Here is a 23,663-nt window from a genome sequence, read left to right as displayed (position 1 = left end):
AGGGCCTGGAGGACAGTCTCCTCTCCTCCACACCGTGGGTACCAACCGCACATGAGACGCTTAACTTTCCGCATGGTGGGCATAGCCACATGCGGGAAGTAAGCGATTCTCATGCATTCCTATGGGTGCAGAATCGCGGCAATTCTTTGTGATTCCGCACAAAAGAATGAGCATGCTGTGATTTTTTCCGCGATGCGATTCCACTGCGGAAAAAAGCACAGCATTAGCACAGCATGTGCGGAATGCCATAGGAATGCATGGGGGGCGTTCTGTACACAATTTTTAAACATTTTTGCTGCGTTTTCGCGCCGAAAATCGCGGCAAAAATGCTTAAAAATCGTATCATGGGCACACAGCCTTAATGTTGATGATTATGGCTTACAGCCAATGAAAACCCAAAAGTCATTATCTCAGCAAATTAGAGTAATTAACCAAAAACACCTGCAGAGGCTTCCTAAGTGTTTAGAAAGTTTCCTTATTCTGTTTCAGTAGCTCCACAATCATGGGGAAGACTGCTGACCTGACAGATGTCCAGATGGCAGTCACTGACACACTCCACAAGGAGGGTAAGCCACAAAAGGTCATTGCTGAAGAAGCCGGCTGTTCACAGAGTGCGGTATCCAAGAATATTAATGGAAAGTGGAGTTGAAGGAAAAAGTGTGGTAGAAAAAGGTGCACAAGCAACCGGGATAACCGCAGCCTGGAAAGGATTGTTAAGAAAAGGCCATTCAAAAATTTGTGGTAGATTCACAAGGAGTGGACTGCTGCTGGAGTCATTGCTTCAAGAGCCACCACACACAGACGTGTCCAGAACATGGGATACAAGTGTCACATTCCTTGCGTCAGCCACTCATGGCCAATAGACAACGCCAGAAGCCTTACCTGGGCCAAGGAGAAAGAGAACTGGACTGTTGTCAGTGGCCCAAGGTGTTGTTTTCACATGAAAGTAAATTTTGCATTTAATTTGGAAATCGCGGTCCCAGAGTCTGGAGGAAGAGTGGAGAGGCCACAATCCAAGCTGCTGGAGGTCTAGTGAGCTCCAATGACGGCAATTAACCTCTGAGGCTCCTAAAGCCAGAACATTGTTTTCTAGAATTTTCCAAGATCTTTAAAGGCACAGTGAGACTTTTGGTTCCATGCACTGTGTAGCGGCCGCTCCCAGGTCCAAAAAAGAATAAGAGCTGTTCTGCAGAAGGTGGCAGCGAACACTACACACTGGATAGAGGCTGCGCTCAGTGTCCGCCGCTGCTCCCAGCGTCTGCTATCTGATGTCACGTTGAGAGCGCTGCAGCCAGTCAGTGATCCCAGCAACCGTCAACTTGGGCAGAGCCGCTGAGCTCGGTGATTGGCTGCAGCGCTATCCAAGTGATAACAGCAGATGCTGGGAGGAGCGGTGGAGACTCAGCGCTGGACCAGGGGAGGGGAAGAGGGTACAAAAAAAAAGACAATCTGCAGCCGGGGCAAAAACCCTTTTAATTCCACCTCCTAAATACAATAGTAATATAAAAAAATTAGACCCAGAAAAAATATATATCACTGATAGTTACACGTCATACTGCAAAAAAAAAAACAAGCCCTGACGGAAAAATACAAATATCCCGGCTCTTTAAATGCAGCAGCAACAAAAAAAATAACTGTTTTGTTAAAATTAAAATGTATATATTATTCTAAGAAAAGTTAAATAAATCTCTATAAATCGCAATGCCATGAATGAGAATCCTAGAGGCCAGTGTGGTCACGTGACAGCAGGCTGCACACAGCACGTGGAGAGCACGTGGTCGGGGTTCGCGTTGTCGTTCTTTTTGTCCCTGAGCGCGATCCGTCTTCTTCCCGCGCCGGAACTGTGGATTTTACAGGCGCCGGGACCGCTGCACTCTGACAGGTACGAGGGGGGAGGTCACTCGCCCACCAGCGGGCCCCGGCATAGCGCTGACAGTGCGGCAGGGGGGTGTACACTCTCTAGAGAACAGCAAGTATGGAAATACAGGTCCCAGCATGCCCCCTGCTAGATACACTCTCTAGAGAACTACAGGTCCCAGCATGCCCCCCTGCCAGATACACTCTCTAGAGAACAGCAAGTGTGGACCTACAGGTCCCAGCATGCCCCCCTGCCAGATGCACTCTCTAGAGAACAGCAAGTGTGGAACTACAGGTCCCAGCATGCCCCCTGCCAGATACACTCTCTAGAGAACTACAGGTCCCAGCATGCCCCCTGCTAGATACACTCTCTAGAGAACTACAGGTCCCAGCATGCCCCCCTGCCAGATACACTCTTTAGAGAACAGCAAGTGTGGACCTACAGGTCCCAGCATGCCCCCTGCCAGATACACTCTAGACCAGGGTTTCCCAACTCCAGTCCTCAAGGCACACCAACAGATCATGTTTTCAGGATTTCCTTAGTATTGCTCAGGTGATAATTGCTTCACCTGTGCAATACAAAGGAAATCCTGAAAACATGATCTGTTGGTGTGCCTTGAGGACTGGAGTTGGGAAACCCTGCTCTAGACAACAAGTGTGGAACTACAGGTCCCAGCATGCACCCTGCCAGATACTCTCTAGAGAACAACAAGTGTGGAACTACAGGTCCCAGCATGCCCCCCTGCCAGATACTCACTCTAGAGAACAAGTGTGGAACTACAGGTCCCAGCATGCACCCCCTGCCAGATACTCTCTAGAGAACAAGAAGTGTGGAACTAGAGGTCCCAGCATGCCCCCTGCCAGATACACTCTCTAGAGAACAACAAGGGTGGAAATACAGGTCCCAGCATGCCTCCCCCTGCCAGATACACTCTCTAGAGAACTACAGGTCCCAGCATGCCCCCTGCCAGATACTCTCTCTAGAGAACAACAAGTGTGGAACTACAGGTCCCAGCATGCCCCCTGCCAGATACTCTCTAGAGAACAAGTGTGGAACTACAGGTCCCAGCATGCCCCCTGCCAGATACACTCTCTAGAGAACAACAAGTGTGGAACTACAGGTCCCAGCATGCCCCCTGCCAGATACTCTCTCTAGAGAACAGCAAGTGTGGAACTACAGGTTCCAGCATGCCTCCCTGCCAGATACACTCTCTAGAGAACAGCAAGTGTGGAACTACAGGTCCCAGCATGCACCCTGTCAGATACACTCTCTAGAGAACAGCAAGTGTGGAACTAGAGGTCCCAGCATGCCCCCTGCCAGATACACTCTCTAGAGAACAACAAGGGTGGAAATACAGGTCCCAGCATGCCTCCCCCTGCCAGATACACTCTCTAGAGAACTACAGGTCCCAGCATGCCCCCTGCCAGATACTCTCTCTAGAGAACAACAAGTGTGGAACTACAGGTCCCAGCATGCCCCCTGCCAGATACTCTCTAGAGAACAAGTGTGGAATTACAGGTCCCAGCATGCCCCCTGCCAGATACTCTCTAGAGAACAAGTGTGGAACTACAGGTCCCAGCATGCCTCCCCCTGCCAGATACACTCTCTAGAGAACAACAAGTGTGGAACTACAGGTCCCAGCATGCCCCCTGCCAGATACACTCTCTAGAGAACAGCAAGTGTGGAACTACAGGTTCCAGCATGCCTCCCTGCCAGATACACTCTCTAGAGAACAACAAGTGTGGAACTACAGGTCCCAGCATGCACCCTGTCAGATACACTCTCTAGAGAACAGCAAGTGTGGAACTACAGGTCCCAGCATGCCCCTCTGCCGGATACACTCTCTAGAGAACAGCAAGTATGGAACTACAGGTCCCAGCATGCCCCTCTGCCGGATACACTCTCTAGAGAACAACAAGTGTGGAACTACAGGTCCCAGCATGCCTCCCTGCCAGATACACTCTCTAGAGAACAAGTGTGGAACTACAGGTCCCATAATGCCCCCTGCCAGATACTCTCTCTAAAGAACAAGTGTGGAACTACAGGTCCCACGATGCCCCCTGCCAGATACACTCTCTAAAGAACAAGTGTGGAACTACAGGTCCCACGATGCCCCCTGCCAGATACTCTCTCTAAAGAACAAGTGTGGAACTACAGGTCACAGCATGCCCCCCGCCAGATACACTCTCTAGAGAACAAGTGTGGAACTACAGGTCCCACGATGCCCCCTGCCAGATACTCTCTCTAAAGAACAAGTGTGGAACTACAGGTCACAGCATGCCCCCCGCCAGATACACTCTCTAGAGAACAGCAAGTGTGGAACTCCAGGTCCCAGCATGCCCCCTGCCAGATACTCTCTAGAGAACAAGTGTGGAACTACAGGTCCCAGCATGCCTCCTCCTGCAAGATACTCTCTAGAGAACAAGTGTGGAACTACAGGTCCCAGCATGCCTCCCCCTGCCAGATACTCTCTCTAGAGAACAACAAGGGTGGAACTACAGGTCCCAGCGTGCCCCCTGCCAGATACTCTCTCTAGAGAACAACAAGGGTGGAACTACAGGTCCCAGCATGCCTCCCCCTGCAAGATACTCTCTAGAGAACAACAAGGGTGGAACTACAGGTCCCAGCATGCCCCCTGCCAGATACTCTCTCTAGAGAACAACAAGGGTGGAACTACAGGTCCCAGCATGCCTCCCCCTGCCAGATACTCTCTCTAGAGAACAACAAGGGTGGAACTACAGGTCCCAGCATGCCTCCCCCTGCCAGATACTCTCTCTAGAGAACAACAAGGGTGGAACTACAGGTCCCAGCATGCCTCCTCCTGCAAGATACTCTCTAGAGAACAAGTGTGGAAATACAGGTCCCAGCATGCCCCCTGCCAGATACTCTCTCTAGAGAACAACAAGTGTGGAACTACAGGTCCCAGCATGCCCCCTGCCAGATACTCTCTAGAGAACAACAAGTGTGGAACTACAGGTCCCAGCATGCCCCCTGCCAGATACTCTCTAGAGAACAACAAGTGTGGAACTACAGGTCCCAGCATGCCCCCTGCCAGATACTCTCTAGAGAACAACAAGTGTGGAACTACAGGTCCCAGCATGCCCCCTGCCAGATACTCTCTAGAGAACAAGTGTGGAACTACAGGTCCCAGCATGCCCCCTGCCAGATACACTCTCTAGAGAACAACAAGTGTGGAACTACAGGTCCCAGCATTCCTCCCCTGCCAGATACTCTCTAGAGAACAGCAAGTGTGGAACTGCAGGTCCCAGCATGCCCCCTGCCAGATACACTCTCTAGAGAACAACAAGTGTGGAACTACAGGTCCCAGCATGCACCCTGCCAGATACACTCTCTAGAGAACAACAAGTGTGGAACTACAGGTTCCAGCATGCACCCCTGCCAGATACACTCTCTAGAGAACACCAAGTGTGGAACTACAGGTCCCAGCATGCACCCTGCCAGATACACTCTCTAGAGAACAACAAGTGTGGAACTACAGGTTCCAGCATGCACCCCTGCCAGATACACTCTCTAGAGAACACCAAGTGTGGAACTACAGGTACCAGCATGCCTCCCCCTGCCAGATACTCTGTAGAGAACTACAGGTCCCAGCATGCCTCCCCTGCCAGATACACTCTCTAGAGAACAACAAGTGTGGAACTACAGGTCCCAGCATGCCTCCCCCTGCCAGATACACTCTCTAGAGAACAACAAGTGTGGAACTACAGGTCACAGCATGCCTCCCCCTGCCAGATACACTCTCTAGAGAACAACAAGTGTGGAACTACAGGTCCCAGCATGCCCCCCCCCCTGCCAGATACTCTCTAGAGAACTACAAGTGTGGAACTACAAGTCCCAGCATGCCTCCCCCGGCCAGATACACTCTATAGAAAACATCAAGTGTGGAACTACAGGTCCCATCATGCCTCCCCTGCCAGATACTCTCTAGAAAACAGCAAGTGTGGAACTACAGGTCCCAGCATGCCCCCCTGCCAGATACACTCTCTAGAGAACAACAAGTGTGGAACTACAGGTCCCAGCATGCCCCCTGCCAGATACACTCTCTAGAAAACAAAAAGTGTGGAACTACAGGTCCCAGCATGCCCCCTGCCAGATACACTCTCTAGAGAACAACAAGTGTGGAACTACAGGTCCCAGCATGCCCCCTGCCAGATACACTCTCTAGAGAACAACAAGTGTGGAACTACAGGTCCCAGCATGCCTCCCCTGCCAGATACTCTCTAGAGAACAGCAAGTGTGGAACTGCAGGTCCCAGCATGCCCCCTGCCAGATACACTCTCTAGAGAACAACAAGTGTGGAACTACAGGTCCCAGCATGCACCCTGCCAGATACACTCTCTAAAGAACAACAAGTGTGGAACTACAGGTCCCAGCATGCACCCCTGCCAGATACACTCTCTAGAGAACAACAAGTGTGGAACTACAGGTCCCAGCATGCACCCCTGCCAGATACACTCTCTAGAGAACAGCAAGTGTGGAACTACAGGTCCCAGCATGCCTCCCCCTGCCAGATACACTCTCTAGAGAACAGCAAGTGTGGAACTACAGGTCCCAGCATGCCTCCCCCTGCTAGATACTCTGTAGAGAACTACAGGTCCCAGCATGCCTCCCCTGCCAGATACACTCTCTAGAGAACAACAAGTGTGGAACTACAGGTTCCAGCATGCCTCCCCCTGCCAGATACACTCTCTAGAGAACAACAAGTGTGGAACTACAGGTCCCAGCATGCCTCCCCCTGCCAGATACACTCTCTAGAGAACAACAAGTGTGGAACTACAGGTAACAGCATGCCTCCCCCTGCCAGATACTCTATAGAGAACATCAAGTGTGAAACTACAGGTCCCAGCATGCCCCCCCCCTGCCAGATACTCTCTAGAGAACTACAAGTCCCAGCATGCCTCCCCCTGCCAGATACACTCTCTAGAGAACAAGTGTGGTACTACAAGCCCCAGCAGTCAATAGAACCTTCCTGTATTATAATGTGGGTTCTTTCTCCAGCTGCACACTACAAGTCCCAGCAGTTCTGGCATCAATCACAGACTGTGGGTTTTATAATTGTCGTCCCCCATTTTTTCAGGCCCTCGTACGCGGAGCTGTCGTCTGACTTGTGGTAATATAGTCGTCTTGTAAGTTGTGGCGATTTTACCACAAAAAGTCGCCGGTGTCTCTCCCTGGAAATGAACGGGAGCGCAGCAGTCGCCATGCAGATATTGCCCCCCCCCAGCAGTGCGGACGCTATAGACCACCCCAGACCGAGCTCGCACGCCTCAGTATCGCTCCGACAGCTGGAGACAATCCACCTTCTTACCGGATAATCAATAGTTTTGCAACTTTGTTACAAACTTCTCAAAGATCACTGCTTGCTTACTGTGAATGGAAACAATGGTGCGGATGTTATAATTTTGTCCATTAATAATAGTAGTAAAAAGAAACCAAAACCAGCGTGAACTATTACATTAGCAGGAGCAGATCTTCAGCATCCGGACTCTGCCTTCAGGGAATGATAACATTCCTGCTATCAGAGATGTTGAAAATAGTCAAGAAGTGACCGAGACATCCGGCCTGAAGGCTGCAGAGGTTTCCTCCCTAGACAGAGGCGTTAATTGAGGATTTGGATGATGATTTCTTACTGTAATGTTGTCACTTTCTTGCTGCCCCCCTGCAGGATGGCGGTGGAGTTACAGGCGGTGGTGATGGCAGTTTATGGGGGGTCTCGGATGCAGGACCTCACCACCAGTATACCTAAGCCGCTGCTACCTGTGGGCAATAAACCTCTGCTGTGGTACCCACTGAACATGCTGGAGCGGGCAGGATTTGAGGGTAAGTCCTGGTGTAGTCATATCTGCTGTAAGCAATGGCCACACGGCTTTTGGGAAATCTGGTGACAACCAACAAGGCTATCAGTGCAGCTGCCACAGTGGTTGTAACCCAACTTTCCAGGATTTCTGAATGGTCAATGCATCTAGTAATGCTGTGATGCATCCTCCGATCTCCCGCGGTCACATGACTGGGCGATCGCCCGCGGGACATGTAACACCTATAATGGTTGTCACCCAGCTTTCTCAGAAACAAGGGAACAGGTGAATTGATTTGTTTTTATTATTTTTTATTCTTTTCTCATTTTTTTTTTTTATTTAGAGGTGTTTTCCATTTTCAGAAAACCCCTGCTCCCCCAGCTAAGTCTCCGCCATTCCTTCTGGTCTCTACAAATCTGACATCTTGTTGACAGCGGTGAGCTCAGCGGCACGTGCCATCAACTTGAGCAGTACCGCTGAACTCGATGATTGGCTGCAGTGCTTTCAACGTGACGTCAGCGCTGCAGAAAATAACAGACCGTCGGATCGGTGACAGAGACTTGGCATCGGACCCGGGGAGGGTGTGTAAAGCACAGTTTGTTTTTAAAACAAATGACAGCAGGATAACAAGGGTTTGTTGGAAAAAAAACCCTTTAAGACGAGAACTTCTTAAAGGTTAACGTGTGGTTTCTTTGCTCTCAGAGGTCATTGTAGTGACGACTCGAGAAGTTCAGAAATGTATCCCAGACATGAAAATTAAAATGAAGGTGGAGGTGGTGTGTCTGCCCGAGGACAAGGCGTCAGAGAGGGGGACAGCGGACTCTCTGCGACACATCTACTCAAAGATTAAGGTAAAGCCACCCAGGACCACGGCCTCCTATATCTGCCAGAGCCGTGACCTGACCCCAGATCTTGCCCTGCTGCTCCGGTATCTGCTCGCCGCACGCTCCACTGCAGTAATATCGGAGATGTGACCCAGGGTAGGAGAAGCTTGGACAATTGTTGTTATTTTTATTTTTACATATGAGAAAATCAGATGAGGCATTGTCGATGAAGATCGGAACCAGCGCACTTAATTATAAATGTATTGTATTTTTCTCGCATGCCAAAAGCCCGATGTCCATATGAGGCCTGACGCTGCTGAATTGAGTTTTACTTATTTTACTGTGTGTGTATTTTATTTAGACAGTATACTCCAATCACATCCAAAGCTGCAGTAGAAATAACACAGGTTACTCCTTACAGAACAGCAAAAGACTTGTAAACACAACTCCGAAGTGACTGAAGTATTAGCCTTATGAATGTTGGTCTGGAAGTGACTTTGGTATTATCTTTGTGAATGCAGCTCTGGATGTGACTGGAGTTATTAGCATTAGAAATGTTGCTCTGGATGTGACTGGAGTAGAAGCATTGCAAATGTTGCTCTGGAGGTTAATGCAGCTCTGGAATGACTGGAATGTTAACATTGTGACTGTTGCTTTAGAAGTGAATTTAGTTCTGGATCTAACTGGAGTATTAGCATTGCAAATGTTGCTCTCAAGGTGAATGCAGTGCTGGATGTGACTTGAGGAGAAACATTGTACATGTTGCTCTGGATGTGGCTGGGATATTAGCATTGTGAATGCAGCTCTGGATGTGACTGAAGTTTTGGCATTTTAAATGTTGCTCTGGAGGAAAATTCAGCTCTTGATGTCACTGGAGTATAAGCTCAGTAAAGTTTGCTCTGGAAATGAGTGTGGCTTTGGATGTGACTGGAATATTAGCTTTGTAAAAGGTGCTCTGGCAGTGAATTCAGCTTTGGATGTGACTGGAGTATACTTTTGTGAATTCAGCTCTGGATGTGACTGGAGTATTACCTTAGTGAATGTTTCTCTGGAAATGAATGTGGCTCTGGATGTGACTGGAGTGTAAGTATTGTGAATGGAGCGATTTGCAGTAAATGACCATAGTAAGTCAGATATTTGGGAGATGTATTTTGACTCTTGTCTGACTCCTTTGATTTACACTAGAGCGACGTCCTAGTGCTCAGCTGCGACCTCATCACAGAAGTTGCTCTGCATGAAGTTGTTGACTTGTTTCGGGCTCACAACGCCACGCTCGCCATGCTGATGCGGAAAGCGCCAGAGCCTAGTGAGCACGTCCCCGGGCAGAAAGGGAAGCAGAAGGCCGGTGAGTGGCGGTCGGGGGCCATTGCTTTCCATTGTACGGTGCATCCAGCGGTGCGTTGTGGTTTCCTATATTTAGACATTTTCCATAATCAAATATTGAAGCACAGTATGAGCAGCAGATCCGTCAGCAGCAGATCCGTCAGCAGCAGCTTGTTGATGTTTTGCAACAGAAAGGAAAAATGTTCTTTCTCCATCTGAAAGTTTCTTTTAAAAAAGTTTTAAATGTGCTTATTAAGATGCAGTGATGCTACAGAGCGAGATGTGTTATGTGGAGCCTGTATTCTGCATCTAGCTCCTGTAGGTCACCATTATTAACCATTCTTCTTCTCATTGTCAGTGGAGGAGCGAGATTTCATCGGCGTGGACGACAGCGGATCACGACTCCTGCTGCTGGCTAATGAGGAGGACCTGGACGATGGTCTAGACCTGAAGAAATGCATCTTCCGGCGGTGAGTCCGCACAATCTGGCCCATGTTACTATACCCGGGGGTGACGTATCCACATTCCTCTGCATGTGGGCGACAATCCGGGGATTCATGCCGTAATTAGCATCCAGCGGGTCGGCCTGGCAGCTGTTAGTCCCAGGTGTGTGGCTGCACCAGAAGTGATGAATCACAGAGTTTACACTCTGCTGATCGTCTGCGGTGACTGACAGGAGGTCTTGGAGACGTCTCACATATGGGGTCACTATGTCGCCTCTCTCCGTGCTATGGGGGGGAGCATCATCCCTCATGGCTGCTGGAGGGAGTCAATAATATAATCCAAAGGATCCATCTGGGATTTTCACTGTTGAAAACCTCTGCTCAGTGTCAAGGGGTGCAAGCACTTAAAAAAAATTTCCTTTAATTCGGCGCATCATGATCATCCTACATGAGTAAAGAAATATAGCCCCTCATCCAGTAGGATTAAAAAACAAATTAAGTTCTTCATTCTCCATCTCCGCACCATGTGACAAGGCTGCAGCCAATCAGACACTTCAGAAACTTTCAGTTGAAGTTCTGAGAGGTGACGTAGGTGACCTGCAGAGATCTCTGCCCCTCTTAAACCAATTAACCTATGACCTGTGTCCATCCTGAGGTCAATTTCCCTCCTCCCTTGGATATTTTGGTGTTACGCAGCCACCCACTCTCACTGGACGTTACATGCAGGGGGATGACCAATATTTATGTCCTTGTATCCTTGGGCACAATGTGCCCCTTGTAGGATAAATAGCTTTATATTTGGCCAGGTTGAACCCTCGGTGGTTGTGGCACAGCATATCGCTCCCTCCTGTTTAAAATGTGGATCTTGCATTCTGTTCATGCATCAGGAGGATCAGGATGGACAGCACTATAATACTATCTGCTGCAGCACTATAAGGGACCTGAACCTCCGTTCATCCTGGCTTATGAATATAATGATAATTCTGCAGTATAGACTGGCTCGCAGGGACAGTGCACTGCACATTTTAGAATTTGGGGTCCGTGGAAAGGTGGGTAGCATTCCCTATGTGCAATGTGACCGGGGTCTGTTGTGGAGTTGCTTCCTAGTGAGAATATTGAAGGGGTTGTCCAGCGTTAAAATAGTATATGTGCCCGATACCTTCCGATCCTGCACAAGTCTTGACAGATACGTGGGGTCTTAAAGTCATTGGCACCACTCGCCTACGATGTAGAAGCTAGAGGCTCTGGATCCCCCTTTACAGAGGACCTGTGATGTGACCAGGTCAAAAGTGAACTGTATGGCGGATTAAAAAAAATAAACAATTACTTAGAGGAACGATGGCAATAAATAAAGAACAAAAATTGGAAACTTTTGACCTGGTGACAGGTTCTCTTTAAAGGGAATCTGTTACCAGGTTTAACAATTTAATATGAGAGCAGCCTGATGTAGGGCAGAGACCCTGATTCTGGCAATGTCACTTCCTGCATTGATTGCTGCAGTTTTGATAAATTGATCTGCTGCAGATCTAGCAGTTCTCTGAAAGCTGAGCTGTGTATAGCTCCACCCACAGCAATGATTGGCTGCTTTCTGCCTATGCACAATCAGTGGTGGGTCGGGGCTGTACAGAGCACATAAAAGTTCTGGAGGTGGCTGCACACAATAACATAAATGTTTGCTGAGTTGGCAGGTTTTGGTGGGACTTGATGACGATCAAATGTGTATGAGGTGCCTTACAGGGAACCTGACGGGATTCCGGCTGCCCTATCACAGGCATGTACAGGGCCTGACCATGCATTGTAACCTGAGTTGGCCGGGGCCTCTGTGTGATTATTCCAAGGCCGTCTGGTGTCTGCTTCCCGCTGTCCATGGTACGAGCAGCAAGAATCTAACAGGTTCCTTGTAATATGTCATTTATGACTTAATAGATGTTATATTACAATACCCAAATATTACATGTTTATTATGTTCCCCTTTCTACTCCTAGGTATCCCCGCATCCACATGAAGATGGGAATGTTGGATGCACATCTGTACTGTCTGCGCAAATATGTAGTGGATTTCTTAGCTGACAATGAGTATGTAAATGTGATGATAAGAAATGTGATTTATGTACAATGACTGCACGAGCAGCATAGTGAGTGCAGCTCTCGAGTGTAATTCAGGATGTAACTCAGGATCAGTACAGGATCAGTAATGTAATGTGTGTACACAGTGACTGCACCAGCAGAATAGTGAGTGCAGCTCTGGAGTATAATACAGGATATAACTCAGGATCAGTAATGTATGTACACAGTGCCTGCACCAGCAGAATAGTGAGTGCAGCTCTGGGGTATAATACAGGATGTAACTCAGGATCAGTAATGTAATGTATGTACACAGTGACTGCACCAGCAGAATAGTGAGTGCAGCTCTGGGGTATAATACAGGATGTAACTCAGGATCAGTACAGGTCCATCAGACATTATGTGGATACTTTCACATTCTTGTGTATTACAGGAGGCTGTATACTTTCTTTTCTTCCTTACTGCAGCTCCTTCTTTTCCATTCGGCGGGAGCTGGTGCCGTATCTGGTCAGTAAACAGTTCTCCTCACATAAAAATGTGGAACACGAAAGAGACAAGAAAGGTAAAACAAGTGCTTTGATGTTTGTGGTAAAGGAATGCTTGCAGTAAGACTTATGTAAACCATAAATACAATGTTACCAAAAAGTCTTTAATATAAATATAATTTAGAATTAGAAACATTAGAGCAGGGACGTCAAACTCAAATACACAGAGGGTCAAAACAAAAAAACTTGGACAAAGTCGTGGGCCAACCTTGATATATATTAAAAAAGTCTTCAATTGAGGAAGTTTTTTCCTTATTGCATATAACGATAAATCTTTTCATATGGAAACAAACGTATTAATTCATAGATCTTAAAATAAAATACAATCACTAATGGGGAATACTGGAATAATGTAATATGTAAGAGAAGTAAAAAGCATATGGCCCAGGGGCCTAATTTAAATATGCAATAAGGGATAAAAAAAAAAACTTGAATTAATAAATAATAGCGATAATAAAGTGTGATGGCAACAAAGTGCCCCCCATACATGGTATCATACCACCACAGTGAATTCCTCCACAGTACCATATACACGCACAGTATGATGACTCTACTATACCCCCCAGCAAAGTATGGTGACCTCAACACAGTTTAATGCCCCACATAGTCCCTCCATATAGTATAATGGCCCCACGTAGTCCTCCATATAGTATAATGGGCCCCACATAGTCCTCCATATAATATAATGGCCATACATAGTCCTTTATGCAGTATGAGCCCCACATAGTCCTCCGTATAGTATAATGGCCCCACGTAGTCCTTCTTACAGTATGAGCACCACATAGTCCACCCTATAGTATATTGGGCTCCACATAGTCCTCCATGTAGTATAATGGGCTCCACATAGTCCTCCTTATAATATGAGCCCCACATAGTCCTCCATACAGTATAATAGGCCTCACATAGTCCTTTATACCAGGGTTCCCCAACTCCAGTCCTCAAGGCCCACCACCAACAGATCATGTTTTCAGGATTTCCTTAGTATTGCTCAGGTGATAGTTGCTTCACCTGTGCAATACAAAGGAAATCCTGAAAACATGATCTGTTGGTGGGCCTTGAGGACTGGAGTTGGGGAACCCTGCTTTATACAGTATGAGTCCCACATATTCCTCCATGCACTATAATGGGCACCACATAATTCTCCATACAGTATAATGGGCTTTATATAATTCTCCATGCAATATAATGGGGGTGGTGTCAGCATCTCGGGCCAAATATAATTAATCACCCTGCGGGCCAGAGTTTGACATATGTGCGTTAGATGGGAGGGATGGTCTGATAGATTCATGGTGTGACAAGTAACTTATATTCACCTCTTGTGCCCCCACAGACATCTCCAGTTATATACCCAGTGATAGTCTGCTCGAAATGGCATTAACCAAGTCCAGCTGGAATGACCACCATGGTGACATGATGGAGTCCTATCACGGAAGCCTCCTGCGCTGCTACGTCCACGTGGCCGATAATGAACTGTTCTGCCGGGTGAACAGCCTGGCCATGTATATTGAGGCCAACAAGCAGGTGAGGTATACAGCAGATTATTCTGTATGTGGCAGATCTATCTATCTATCTATCTATCCTGTGTATATCATATAATGTGTATGTGTGTGTGTGTGTGTGTGTATATATATATATATAACTCCAGCGGTGGTCACTCGGGGTGACTTTCTTATGTTCTGCAGGTGCCGCAGAGCTCCATATGTAGTGAAGAGCCTCGGGTGCATCCTACGGCCGACATCACAGATAAGCATATGGTGAGGAGCCATGTTACAGCCCCTTCTGGCCTTGATCCTAATCATAATGCACCATGGCAGGATGCAGAACCGTGGCCGATATAATGTGGGATGATCAGATGGTGCAGATTATTACCGCAGCATGAATAGTCTCTGCACCCTACGCATCAGCAGCACATATGTGTCCTGTCCTGATAGTTTGTTACAATGGATCAGTGCAGGTAAAATTTTTCAGCCTGGAGTTCAGACATTTTAGCGGAAAACTATTCAATTTCCATTCACTGACAAGAAGCCGAAACATATTAGAAAGTTTCAAAGCTTTTATTATCAAAGGTTGGATTTGGTGGACGATCACTCATTCGTTAGTGACACGATTATCCAGGTCATTACGGTACGCCGAATGGTAATGCCTTTTATGGTTTCTCAGGTGGGTACGGACAGCATGATCGGGGAACAGACGAGGATCGGCGAGAAGACGTCCGTGAAGCATTCTCTCGTGGGCTCCAATTGCATCATCAAAGAAAGAGTGAAGATCACAAACTGCATCATCATGAACGGCGTCACGATACAGGAAAGGTTAGGTCCAGCTGTCGTTCCCTGTTTTGCCACTTGGTGTCACTACACCCCGCAGCTCAGCTTCTGAGTCCCCCATCAGCTGGGAGGTAAAACATTAACCATTTAATCACCACCCTGACATAAAATTCCCCTGGGCTCTCCTCTCCAATTATGTTGCTTATATTGCACCCACATAATCATTAGTCCATGTGCAATCTATTAAAAAATGCTTTGGTGTCTGCAGCCATCATCATGATGATGCCATTTTATGGTCTTTATATGAATATTCAGACATATTGATGAGATGTATCACTGTTAGGGGGGCAGCAGGGGGTCTCTGGTAAATACAGGAGAATATGAATGGCTCAGCTATATCCATTCTGGGGATAATTAATGAAGATAGATATGTCTATTCCAGTCTTTGCCATTTCTGCAATCATGCCGGGGTGGGGGGCCGTGTGTTATCCACATTGTTTATAAGGCGTGTGTGCCCGGGGTGGGGGACGCCTCCAGGCCAGTGCTGATAGCTGAGGTGCTTCATTCTTATCTTGCTAGGTGGTCCGGCTGTTTTAACACACAGATTATGTAATCCCCCCCACCTTCAGAGGACACACACATACACCAGACCCCACCCCCAGTGGTTTCCATACCCCACCCTGCACATGGCCGCCTTGTGGGGGGGGGAGTCATAGGCATTGTCCTATCTCCACATAGAACTCCTGCCCTCTTCAGTATATGTTTCCTCACCTTCACAATCGCTGCGGCCCCTCGCTCTGACTTACATGGCTGGAACCATCGCCCCTGGAACATGTTTATTCCCAAAAAAAAAAAGAATTAAAAATGTGAGGGTTTCAGAAACATAATCATTAAAGGCCGGTGATATGGCCGCTGTGAGATCTGTGAGCGCTGAAAATATGGCAGACACACGTGCCAGGAGCACTGCAGTAAGAGGTGCCGCGTCGTGTACCTTGTGGGGTCACATATGATGAATTTTGTTGGGAGTTCTGGCCACATCCCATCCCAACTGAGCTTCGTCCTATACTAAAAGTTGCCAGGACTGGTAAAAACACCTAAAGTCATAACATTTTTCAAGTTTTGCAAACTCCTGACAGAAAGGCAGCAGTGTTACTGATCATAGGGGTCCTGGGTAGACGCTATCTCATGGTTATATGGTTGATGAACAGAATGTGAAGACTGACACTGAAGCTGAGCAGTAGCAGCTAAATGAACCCAAACTCATGCCCATCGCTATCTCTCCGGACCCCCCCATACACCAGAGCTCTGAGAGGAGAGAAAGCTGCTACTAGGTAATCTCTGTCTGCTACTTATCTACCCTGAAAATAAAAGGGTGGATTGGTGCTGACAGATAAGGGCAGCTTCATTCCAAGGTTTCCATTCATTTTGTTTACATTCTTAAGATCTCTGCTTGCTGTCAAGGAATGATGCTAAGCTGGAGATCTTGGCATTATACAGTTATTTAAGCGTACCTAGACTTTCTCAAGAAATCGATTACAGTGCCGGACTTTGCTGCATAATCATTTTTCTAAATCACTCTATTAGAGGTTTTTTTTAGGATAATACGGACCCCCACAACGAGCGTTCTGCTCGTCGTTCTTGGCTACCGTCTTCATTGCGGCATCAAGTTCTATAAGCTTCAGTGACGCTCACACCAGCGCAGGAAACTGTAGACTAGCAGGAGAAGGACGCTGCTTAGTGTCATGTAGCCCCCAAAACAGACATCAGGCGGACTGTGTTATCCTCAAAAGCCTCACTGTATGTGACTGCGGACTTGTGAATGCTCACATCGTGCACACTGTGAGGATTCTCCAGCGCCACAAGCAGGCGTTCATGTGATTTGCGTTCTTTCACGTTCCCACTAGCCCTGTGTCCGGCCCCGTTCCCACTAGCCTGATTGCAGCCTTGTTCCATTCACTTGCATTGCGCGAGGCAGTGCCCATCTAGTTGACACATGACCACATGTCTGCAAATCATATACTTGCAGTCACATTGCTGCCTCTCCCGGCTCTAGAGAATCCTCACAGCACGCAGTGCGCATGATGTGAGGATTCACAAGTCTGCAGTCACTCTGTGTACTTTTAGGACGGATGACCCCTTTAAGCTTCATTTGTATAAAGTGAGAAACTCCTCTGGACTGCATTACCAGACCCCACGTCTAGTGCTCAATCAGCATCTTCTATTCCCAGGGAGAGAAGGGTTGTCAGTGTTAGTCGTTCGGTTGTCGGTATCTCACGCTCCTGTCCTCTGCTTTTCCCTTAGTTGCACCCTCCAGGGAAGCGTCATCTGTAACAAAGCAGTGATACACAGCGGGGCCGATGTTAAAGATTGTCTGGTCGGCTCAGGTCTTCGAATCAATAATAAAGGTGAGTAATGTCCAGAGCGGAGTCCTGATGCCGGGTGTCCTCCTGTGGACCCCAGTCTGCATTGTTTTGCTTTTTTTTTTTGCTGTTTTTTCCTCCTCGATGTCCCATTCATCTATATGATCCTGTGCACACATGCCCTTATAGTCAAACTAAGTGCCACCACTGCGCTGTTCCTATGACCTGTGTGCCCTTAAGTTTCCAAGAGCTGAGTAAGAGAACATCTGCAGCCAAAGAGCTGCTCCTGTCCGAAGAATTGGATCAAAAACGTAAAGCTTCCCGATTTCATGTTGTATAACACCGTATAGGTGAGCTGCCATCTGGCTCCACCGCAGGAGGTACAATACCCAGATTTGGGTTCATTTTTAAGGACAGTATTTTATTTATTTATTTTTTTTTACTTTGTGTTATTGAGGCTAAAAATTATTTTTGCAATTGGATTTCATTAAAATTTTGCACCATTTACCTTTTAATAGCCAAACGGTGCCACATTTCTAATGAAACCTCAATTGCAAAACTGATTTTTAGCCTCAATAACATGCATTTAAGTAAAAAAATAGATTGGGTGACAAAGAGGTTATCCACTTTGGCTACATGTGGTCACATCCGTGAGTCTTCGCCTGGCAGGTATCTCATTATAAGGCCAGAGACACTCCTCCATACAACACCAAGAATAAAAAGTCATGGAATTATGGAAATCGCAGGGTGGATAGAAGTGCTAATGATAAGCAATTAATGGGGAAAAAAACATCTCGATGCATTGAGTATGGGTGACCATTTCTCCAAAGTATCCCAGGAATTATTAGCGCCAGCCAACATGTTGCTTGTGCTACTGTGAGCCGCCTGTGTGGTCTAAATGTGCTATCGTGACCTGCAGCGTCTCCGGTCTTGTCTCCCATTGATCACATCTTGGACGTCATTGACTCAGGAGCTGCCAGCAGTGGATGTTGATGATTTGCCCAAGTGCATTCAGCGTGGCAAAGCCATTGATAAACTTTGCGATGGAAAACAAGGCTTGGACTGTAGGGTCATTTTTTTTTTTTTTTTTGTCTGTATCATTATTACTCTGTATGTGATGCCACATTTCGTTGAAAATACTCCAGAGAAGCCTGGCCTTTTGAGGGTTAACCGCTCATCTGCTGATATGACAGGATTTACATTGATCATTGGATATTCTGTGCACATAATAACGTCCATCGTCCCCATAATAGCCGCTCTATGCGGGGCGTGTGTGGTGCTATTGAAGCCTGCAGTCCTCATGAAGGTGGGGGGTAGTATAGACTGGGATTTGTCTTCTGTGGGTGGTCTCGGCACAGTGGGAACTAAGTGTCAGTATAGAATATAAGAAGATAAAATACACGGCTTCCGATTCCACCTCCCAGAGACCCGGCACGAGTGCCCCACAAATGTAAGCGAAGCCTCTGCCATTGTACAACGCGGTGTAAATACTCACACGGCTATTGTAAGCATCTGCAGGGTTGTGTCAACCAAAGTCATAGCTGATCTGGAGACCACCTCTAAGGCCAGACTCAACAGTCTCTGCAGGGGTCACGCTCATCTGCAGGTGTATAAGAAGCGTGACTGGGGCCTGCGGTGCTCCATCACTTACTGATCTCACTCATATTGGGGGGTCTCCACGGCCGGGGGTATCTTTGCTAGGGGGCAGGAATACCAAAGATTGCAGAAACAATTCGTAATTTCTGGGACCCTCTAAATGGAGATGGTGGAACCAGGAGTCTTATTAGGGGGGCACTATAACAGCTTTGCCTTGAGTCTTCGTCTGTTTTAGGTCCCTTCACATGTCCAGTTTTCACCTATGAGTGCTGTCTGTGGTTTTCATGGTTGGCACTCGTACCGGTGATAGTCTGTGCGGTGATTCACATGTCCGTCGTTTCTCCAGGATCGAGACGACCTGTCCGACTGCGGAGTCAGGTGTGATTTTGATTTGAGGGTCGAATCAGAATCACCAATCGGATGACGTCCGAATGCAGTGTGATTTTTCACGGACTGTTACAATGGAAAAAGTAGAGAAACTTTTTTTTTTTAATTTCTCCACGTACGTTAAAATCGGATGTCACTCGCACCGCACTCTTTGATAAGTCTGATCTGAAAAATTGGTTCGTTTTTCTCATACGTGGAAAAATCAGAGGTGTGAATGAAGCCTTATGCTGATGTGACGTCACTGTGCCGTAATGTTATTATCGTGTACCTTGCAGTCCAATGGTCCCTTCCCTTTAATAAAGGTAAACGCTGCATTGTGCTTGTTACTTTGTGATTACTGATGATTAAAAAAGATTTGCAAGACGCCAGTCCAGGGTCACGTCGGTAGTCCGTGGCCTCCAACCAGAGGCCTGCCAATCCCCTCCCTAGCCAGGATCCCCGACACCACTTCTTATTTGTAAGCGACGCCATCGTTGCGGCACGAAGCACGGGACAACAAATATGAATAGTGCTCACATATAGAGATTTGTATGGCTCCTAGTTTGGGGCCACGGACTACAGAAGTGGCCGCTGACCTCCTGATCGCTGCATAATCTACTTTACTCATTTTATCTCCGCAGAAAAACGCATCAATGAGATCATTGTGGGGAACGAGCAACTAATGGAGATCTAGTGTGCCCCCCATCCCGAAGAAGCTGCCGCTCCCCCCACCATCAACAACTTATTTATATTAGAGAATAAAGGATTTGGAGGTTTATCTGCGAGCTGTGGTTTATGGGGGATTCTGCCTGCTCCCCTTTATTTGCAGGGTCTTTACATTCTGGTGCATGAGTTATTCTCCGTAAAATCCATGGATGCTGTCCGGGTATATATCTAATGGTGACCCCCGCCCCCCCTCGCAGGTAATCCAAGGAAAACGCTCATCCATTATCTGCTCCAGCGTATCCGCAATGTATCACTCCTATCATCTCTGACCCCCAGCTCACCATCTAATCTCTGTATGGTGCATGTACCGTATCACTGCCGTCATCCTCCCCCTTCCCCTGTACGTGCAGAACCACAGCTAATCAGGAATACCATACAGTAATTCTATAACTGTCCAGCAATGGCGCCCCGGTGTCCTGTAGTCACCGTGAGATTATGTTTACATGTTGTTTAATCCATCTCGTAAGTAACACAAATTAAAAGTAAAAGTAATGGGCACCTGTCAGCGGCCCGCCCACTATAATTGTAGGGTACATGGCATAGAACGTGTAATTTACCTCTTGTGTCTCCCTTCACGCTGTCAAACGGACGTTCACACATCTATAATAAAAAGAAAGACAATTCACGAGAGCCAAAAAATCTCCTATGCATAAGTCTTTATAGGGGGCAGTATTATAGTAATATTCTTTTATATAGGGGCAGTATTATACTAGTTATATTGTACATAGGGGGCGGTATTATAGTAGTTATATTCTTGTACATAGGGGACAGTATTATAGTAGTTATATTCTTGTACATAGGGGGCAGTATTATAGTAATAATAATAATAATAATAATAAATTTTATTTTTATAGCGCCGACATATTCCGCAGCACTTTACATTTCAGAGGGGATTTGTACAGACAATAGACATTACAGCATAACAATAATCACATATAGTAGATTATAACAAATAACAAGAGGAGTGAGGGCCCTGCTCGCAAGCTTACAGTCTATGAGGAAAGAGGGAGACACGAAAGGTGGGTGGTAACAGTTGCTCTGATTGTATGGACCAGTCATACAAGTAGTTATATTCCTGTACATGGGGGCAGTATTATAGTAGTTATATTCCTGTACATAGGGGCAGTATTATAGTAGTTATATTCTTGTATATGGGGACAGTATTATAGTAGTTATATTCTTGTACATAGGGGGCAGTATTATAGTAGTTATATTCTTGTACATAGGGGGCAGTATTATAGTAGTTATATTCCTGTACATAGGGGGCAATATTATAGTAGTTATATTCCTGTACATAGGAGCAGTATTATAGTAGTTATATTCCTGTACATAGGAGCAGTATTATAGTAGTTATATTCTTGTACATAGGGGGCAGTATTATAGTAGTTATATTCTTGTACATAGGGGCAGTATTATAGTAGTTATATTCTTGTACATAGGGGGCAGTATTATAGTAGTTATATTCTTGTACATAGGGGGCAGTATTATAGTAGTTATATTCTTGTACATAGGGGCAGTATTATAGTAGTTATTTTCTTGTACATAGGGGCAGTATTATGAATAGACTTGCAAATTAATAAACAGTGGTAGAGGCCGATAATGTGGGAATCAGGAACTCCACCCGATGTAAAGAGAATGTAAAATCTGCGCATCCTCCTGCAATTTGGGGAGAACACCAATAATACAAGAGGTTATTTTTATTTTTCTCACCAATATCAACTTGAAATGTCCTTTCCTTCGAGAAAAGGGGCATCCGTACAATTTGGAGTTTTCTTTGTTATATCCTGTTCTTTTATCACATTGGACACATTGTAATACCATTCATTAGCAGCAAATTGTCCAATTTTATATCAAATGCTATGATTGGTGATCACTCCTTTCCAGCGCAATACTAATGTATTATTTTGCTCAGTTCCTTGTCCAGTTTGTAGAACACCAGGAGCAGAATCCCCCCATTCACCTCTCCCACAGTCCCTCTACCACTGCTGTCCATGGGACCCCCCTCTGCCACCTCTATCCTGTGCTTCCCCCACTTCCTCCAGGCTATGTCACAATGTAATCAGTTCTTTCTCTTGTGTTTAAATGGTTAATTGTGTTTGGGTAAGGAGGAGGGGTAGTGGTGGTGGTGGGGAAGACCACCCAGCCAGTTACAAATTGGGAGGGTGCAGTGAACAGAGAGGAGTAAAAAAAAAAGACAGAGGGCAAGCTAATTGTTCGTTTATTCCATGTTGTATGATGTGTTTGGATATTCTGTCCCCCACACCAGGATCGCGCATCCCTCCGTGGTGTAGGACTCCAAGGTGGTGGTTACAGTAAGCGGCGGCTCCAGCAGTGAAGGGGTGCACGGTTGTATGCAATGACATGTGATTAGGGTGCGGTAACAGACTGCAGCGTGGGTGGTCGGGGCCTGATCGCTGCACTCTGTGGGGTTGAGGTGCCCCGGGGCAGAGGAAGGTGCTGTGTCTAAAGTAACGTGGTGTCCTGGCAGTGTGGTGCGCAGAGAGATTGGCAACAGTAAGAGAAGTGAGAGACAAATGGGGGCAAATTGGCAGATTTTACTGTGAATGAGAATATAAAGGAACTGCCTCGATTGCAGTAATCTTCCTCTATACACATGTATACTCAACTCCGCATGTGTTCCCAATGGGGAGAGTGGAGTAAGGGCCCCGTCACACATAGCGACGCACCAGCGATCCCGACAACGATATGACCTTGGCAGGATTGCTGGTGTGTCGCTACATGATCGCTGGTGAGCTGAAAAACAGGCAGCTTCACCAGCGATCAGCGACACAGGGGTAACAAGCGACGCACGTCGCTTAGTTACCCACTGTGTACCTTAGCTACCAGCGCACTGGTGCAAGGCGCTGGTAACTAAGGTACACATCGGGTTTCTAAGCGCCGCGCGCCGCTTAGAAACCCTCTGTTTACCTTAGTTACCAGCTCCTGATCGCTGGTCTCCCGCCTGTCACACGCAGCGATGTGTGCTGGCCAGCAGGAGACCAGCGATCAAAAAAATGTCCTGGCCATTCCAGGACGATCACCGATAACCGGCAGGGGGGCCGGTCGCTGGTGTCACACACAGCGATCTCGCTGGTGAGATCGCTGTTGCGTCACAAAACTTGCGACTCAGCAGCGATCTCGCTAGCGAGATCGCTATGTGTGACGGGGGCTTAAGCTTCTGCCAGATACCTATCTCCCAGGCACCCAAAATCAGTGGGTTCAGCTTACTTCCGTGTGTTTGGGGGCCTTAAAGGGAGTCTGTCACCAGATTTTTTCTGCTTAATCTGAGAGCAGCATAATGTAGGAGCAGATACCCTGATTCCAGCAATGCGTCACTTACTGGGCTGCTTGCTGTTTTTATAAAATCAAAGTTTTATCAGCAGGAGATTATCACTAGAGGACTAGTGAACCTGCTGCCAGGTTGTCCAACCATGCCCCCACCACTGATTGGTCTGTCTATACACAGTGCACTGCCAATC

At 47.0% G+C, this 23,663-nt stretch overlaps 1 protein-coding gene across 1 annotated transcript; it reads left to right on the top strand.

Moving 5' to 3' along the window:
- The first annotated feature begins 1,723 nt into the window (after positions 1 to 1,723).
- On the top strand, positions 1,724 to 20,236 carry EIF2B3 (eukaryotic translation initiation factor 2B subunit gamma). Its single transcript, XM_073544425.1, has 12 exons — positions 1,724 to 1,882; positions 7,545 to 7,699; positions 8,377 to 8,525; positions 9,684 to 9,843; positions 10,180 to 10,291; positions 12,250 to 12,339; positions 12,795 to 12,889; positions 14,203 to 14,393; positions 14,555 to 14,626; positions 15,033 to 15,181; positions 17,438 to 17,541; positions 20,100 to 20,236. Exons 2-12 carry the CDS (start codon positions 7,546 to 7,548, stop codon positions 20,150 to 20,152), a joined length of 1,329 nt encoding a protein of 442 aa, XP_073400526.1. The 5' UTR covers positions 1,724 to 1,882; position 7,545; the 3' UTR covers positions 20,153 to 20,236.
- The last annotated feature ends 3,427 nt before the right edge of the window (positions 20,237 to 23,663 follow it).

Source organism: Dendrobates tinctorius, unplaced genomic scaffold, assembly GCF_039654945.1.
Source record: "Dendrobates tinctorius isolate UK_male_01 unplaced genomic scaffold, ASM3965494v1 ptg000138l, whole genome shotgun sequence".
NCBI classification, from domain to species: Eukaryota; Metazoa; Chordata; class Amphibia; order Anura; family Dendrobatidae; genus Dendrobates; species Dendrobates tinctorius.
This window is presented reverse-complemented; position numbering and strand designations above follow the sequence as displayed.

Excerpts from the sequence above, each read along its gene's own strand:
- EIF2B3 (XM_073544425.1), top strand. The coding sequence starts at position 7,546 with ATGGCGGTGGAGTTACAGGCGGTGGTGATGGCAGTTTATGGGGGGTCT. Across the intron at positions 12,890-14,202 it reads ACACGAAAGAGACAAGAAAG|ACATCTCCAGTTATATACCC; the intron begins GTAAAACAAGTG and ends GTGCCCCCACAG. Across the intron at positions 17,542-20,099 it reads TCTTCGAATCAATAATAAAG|AAAAACGCATCAATGAGATC; the intron begins GTGAGTAATGTC and ends TTATCTCCGCAG.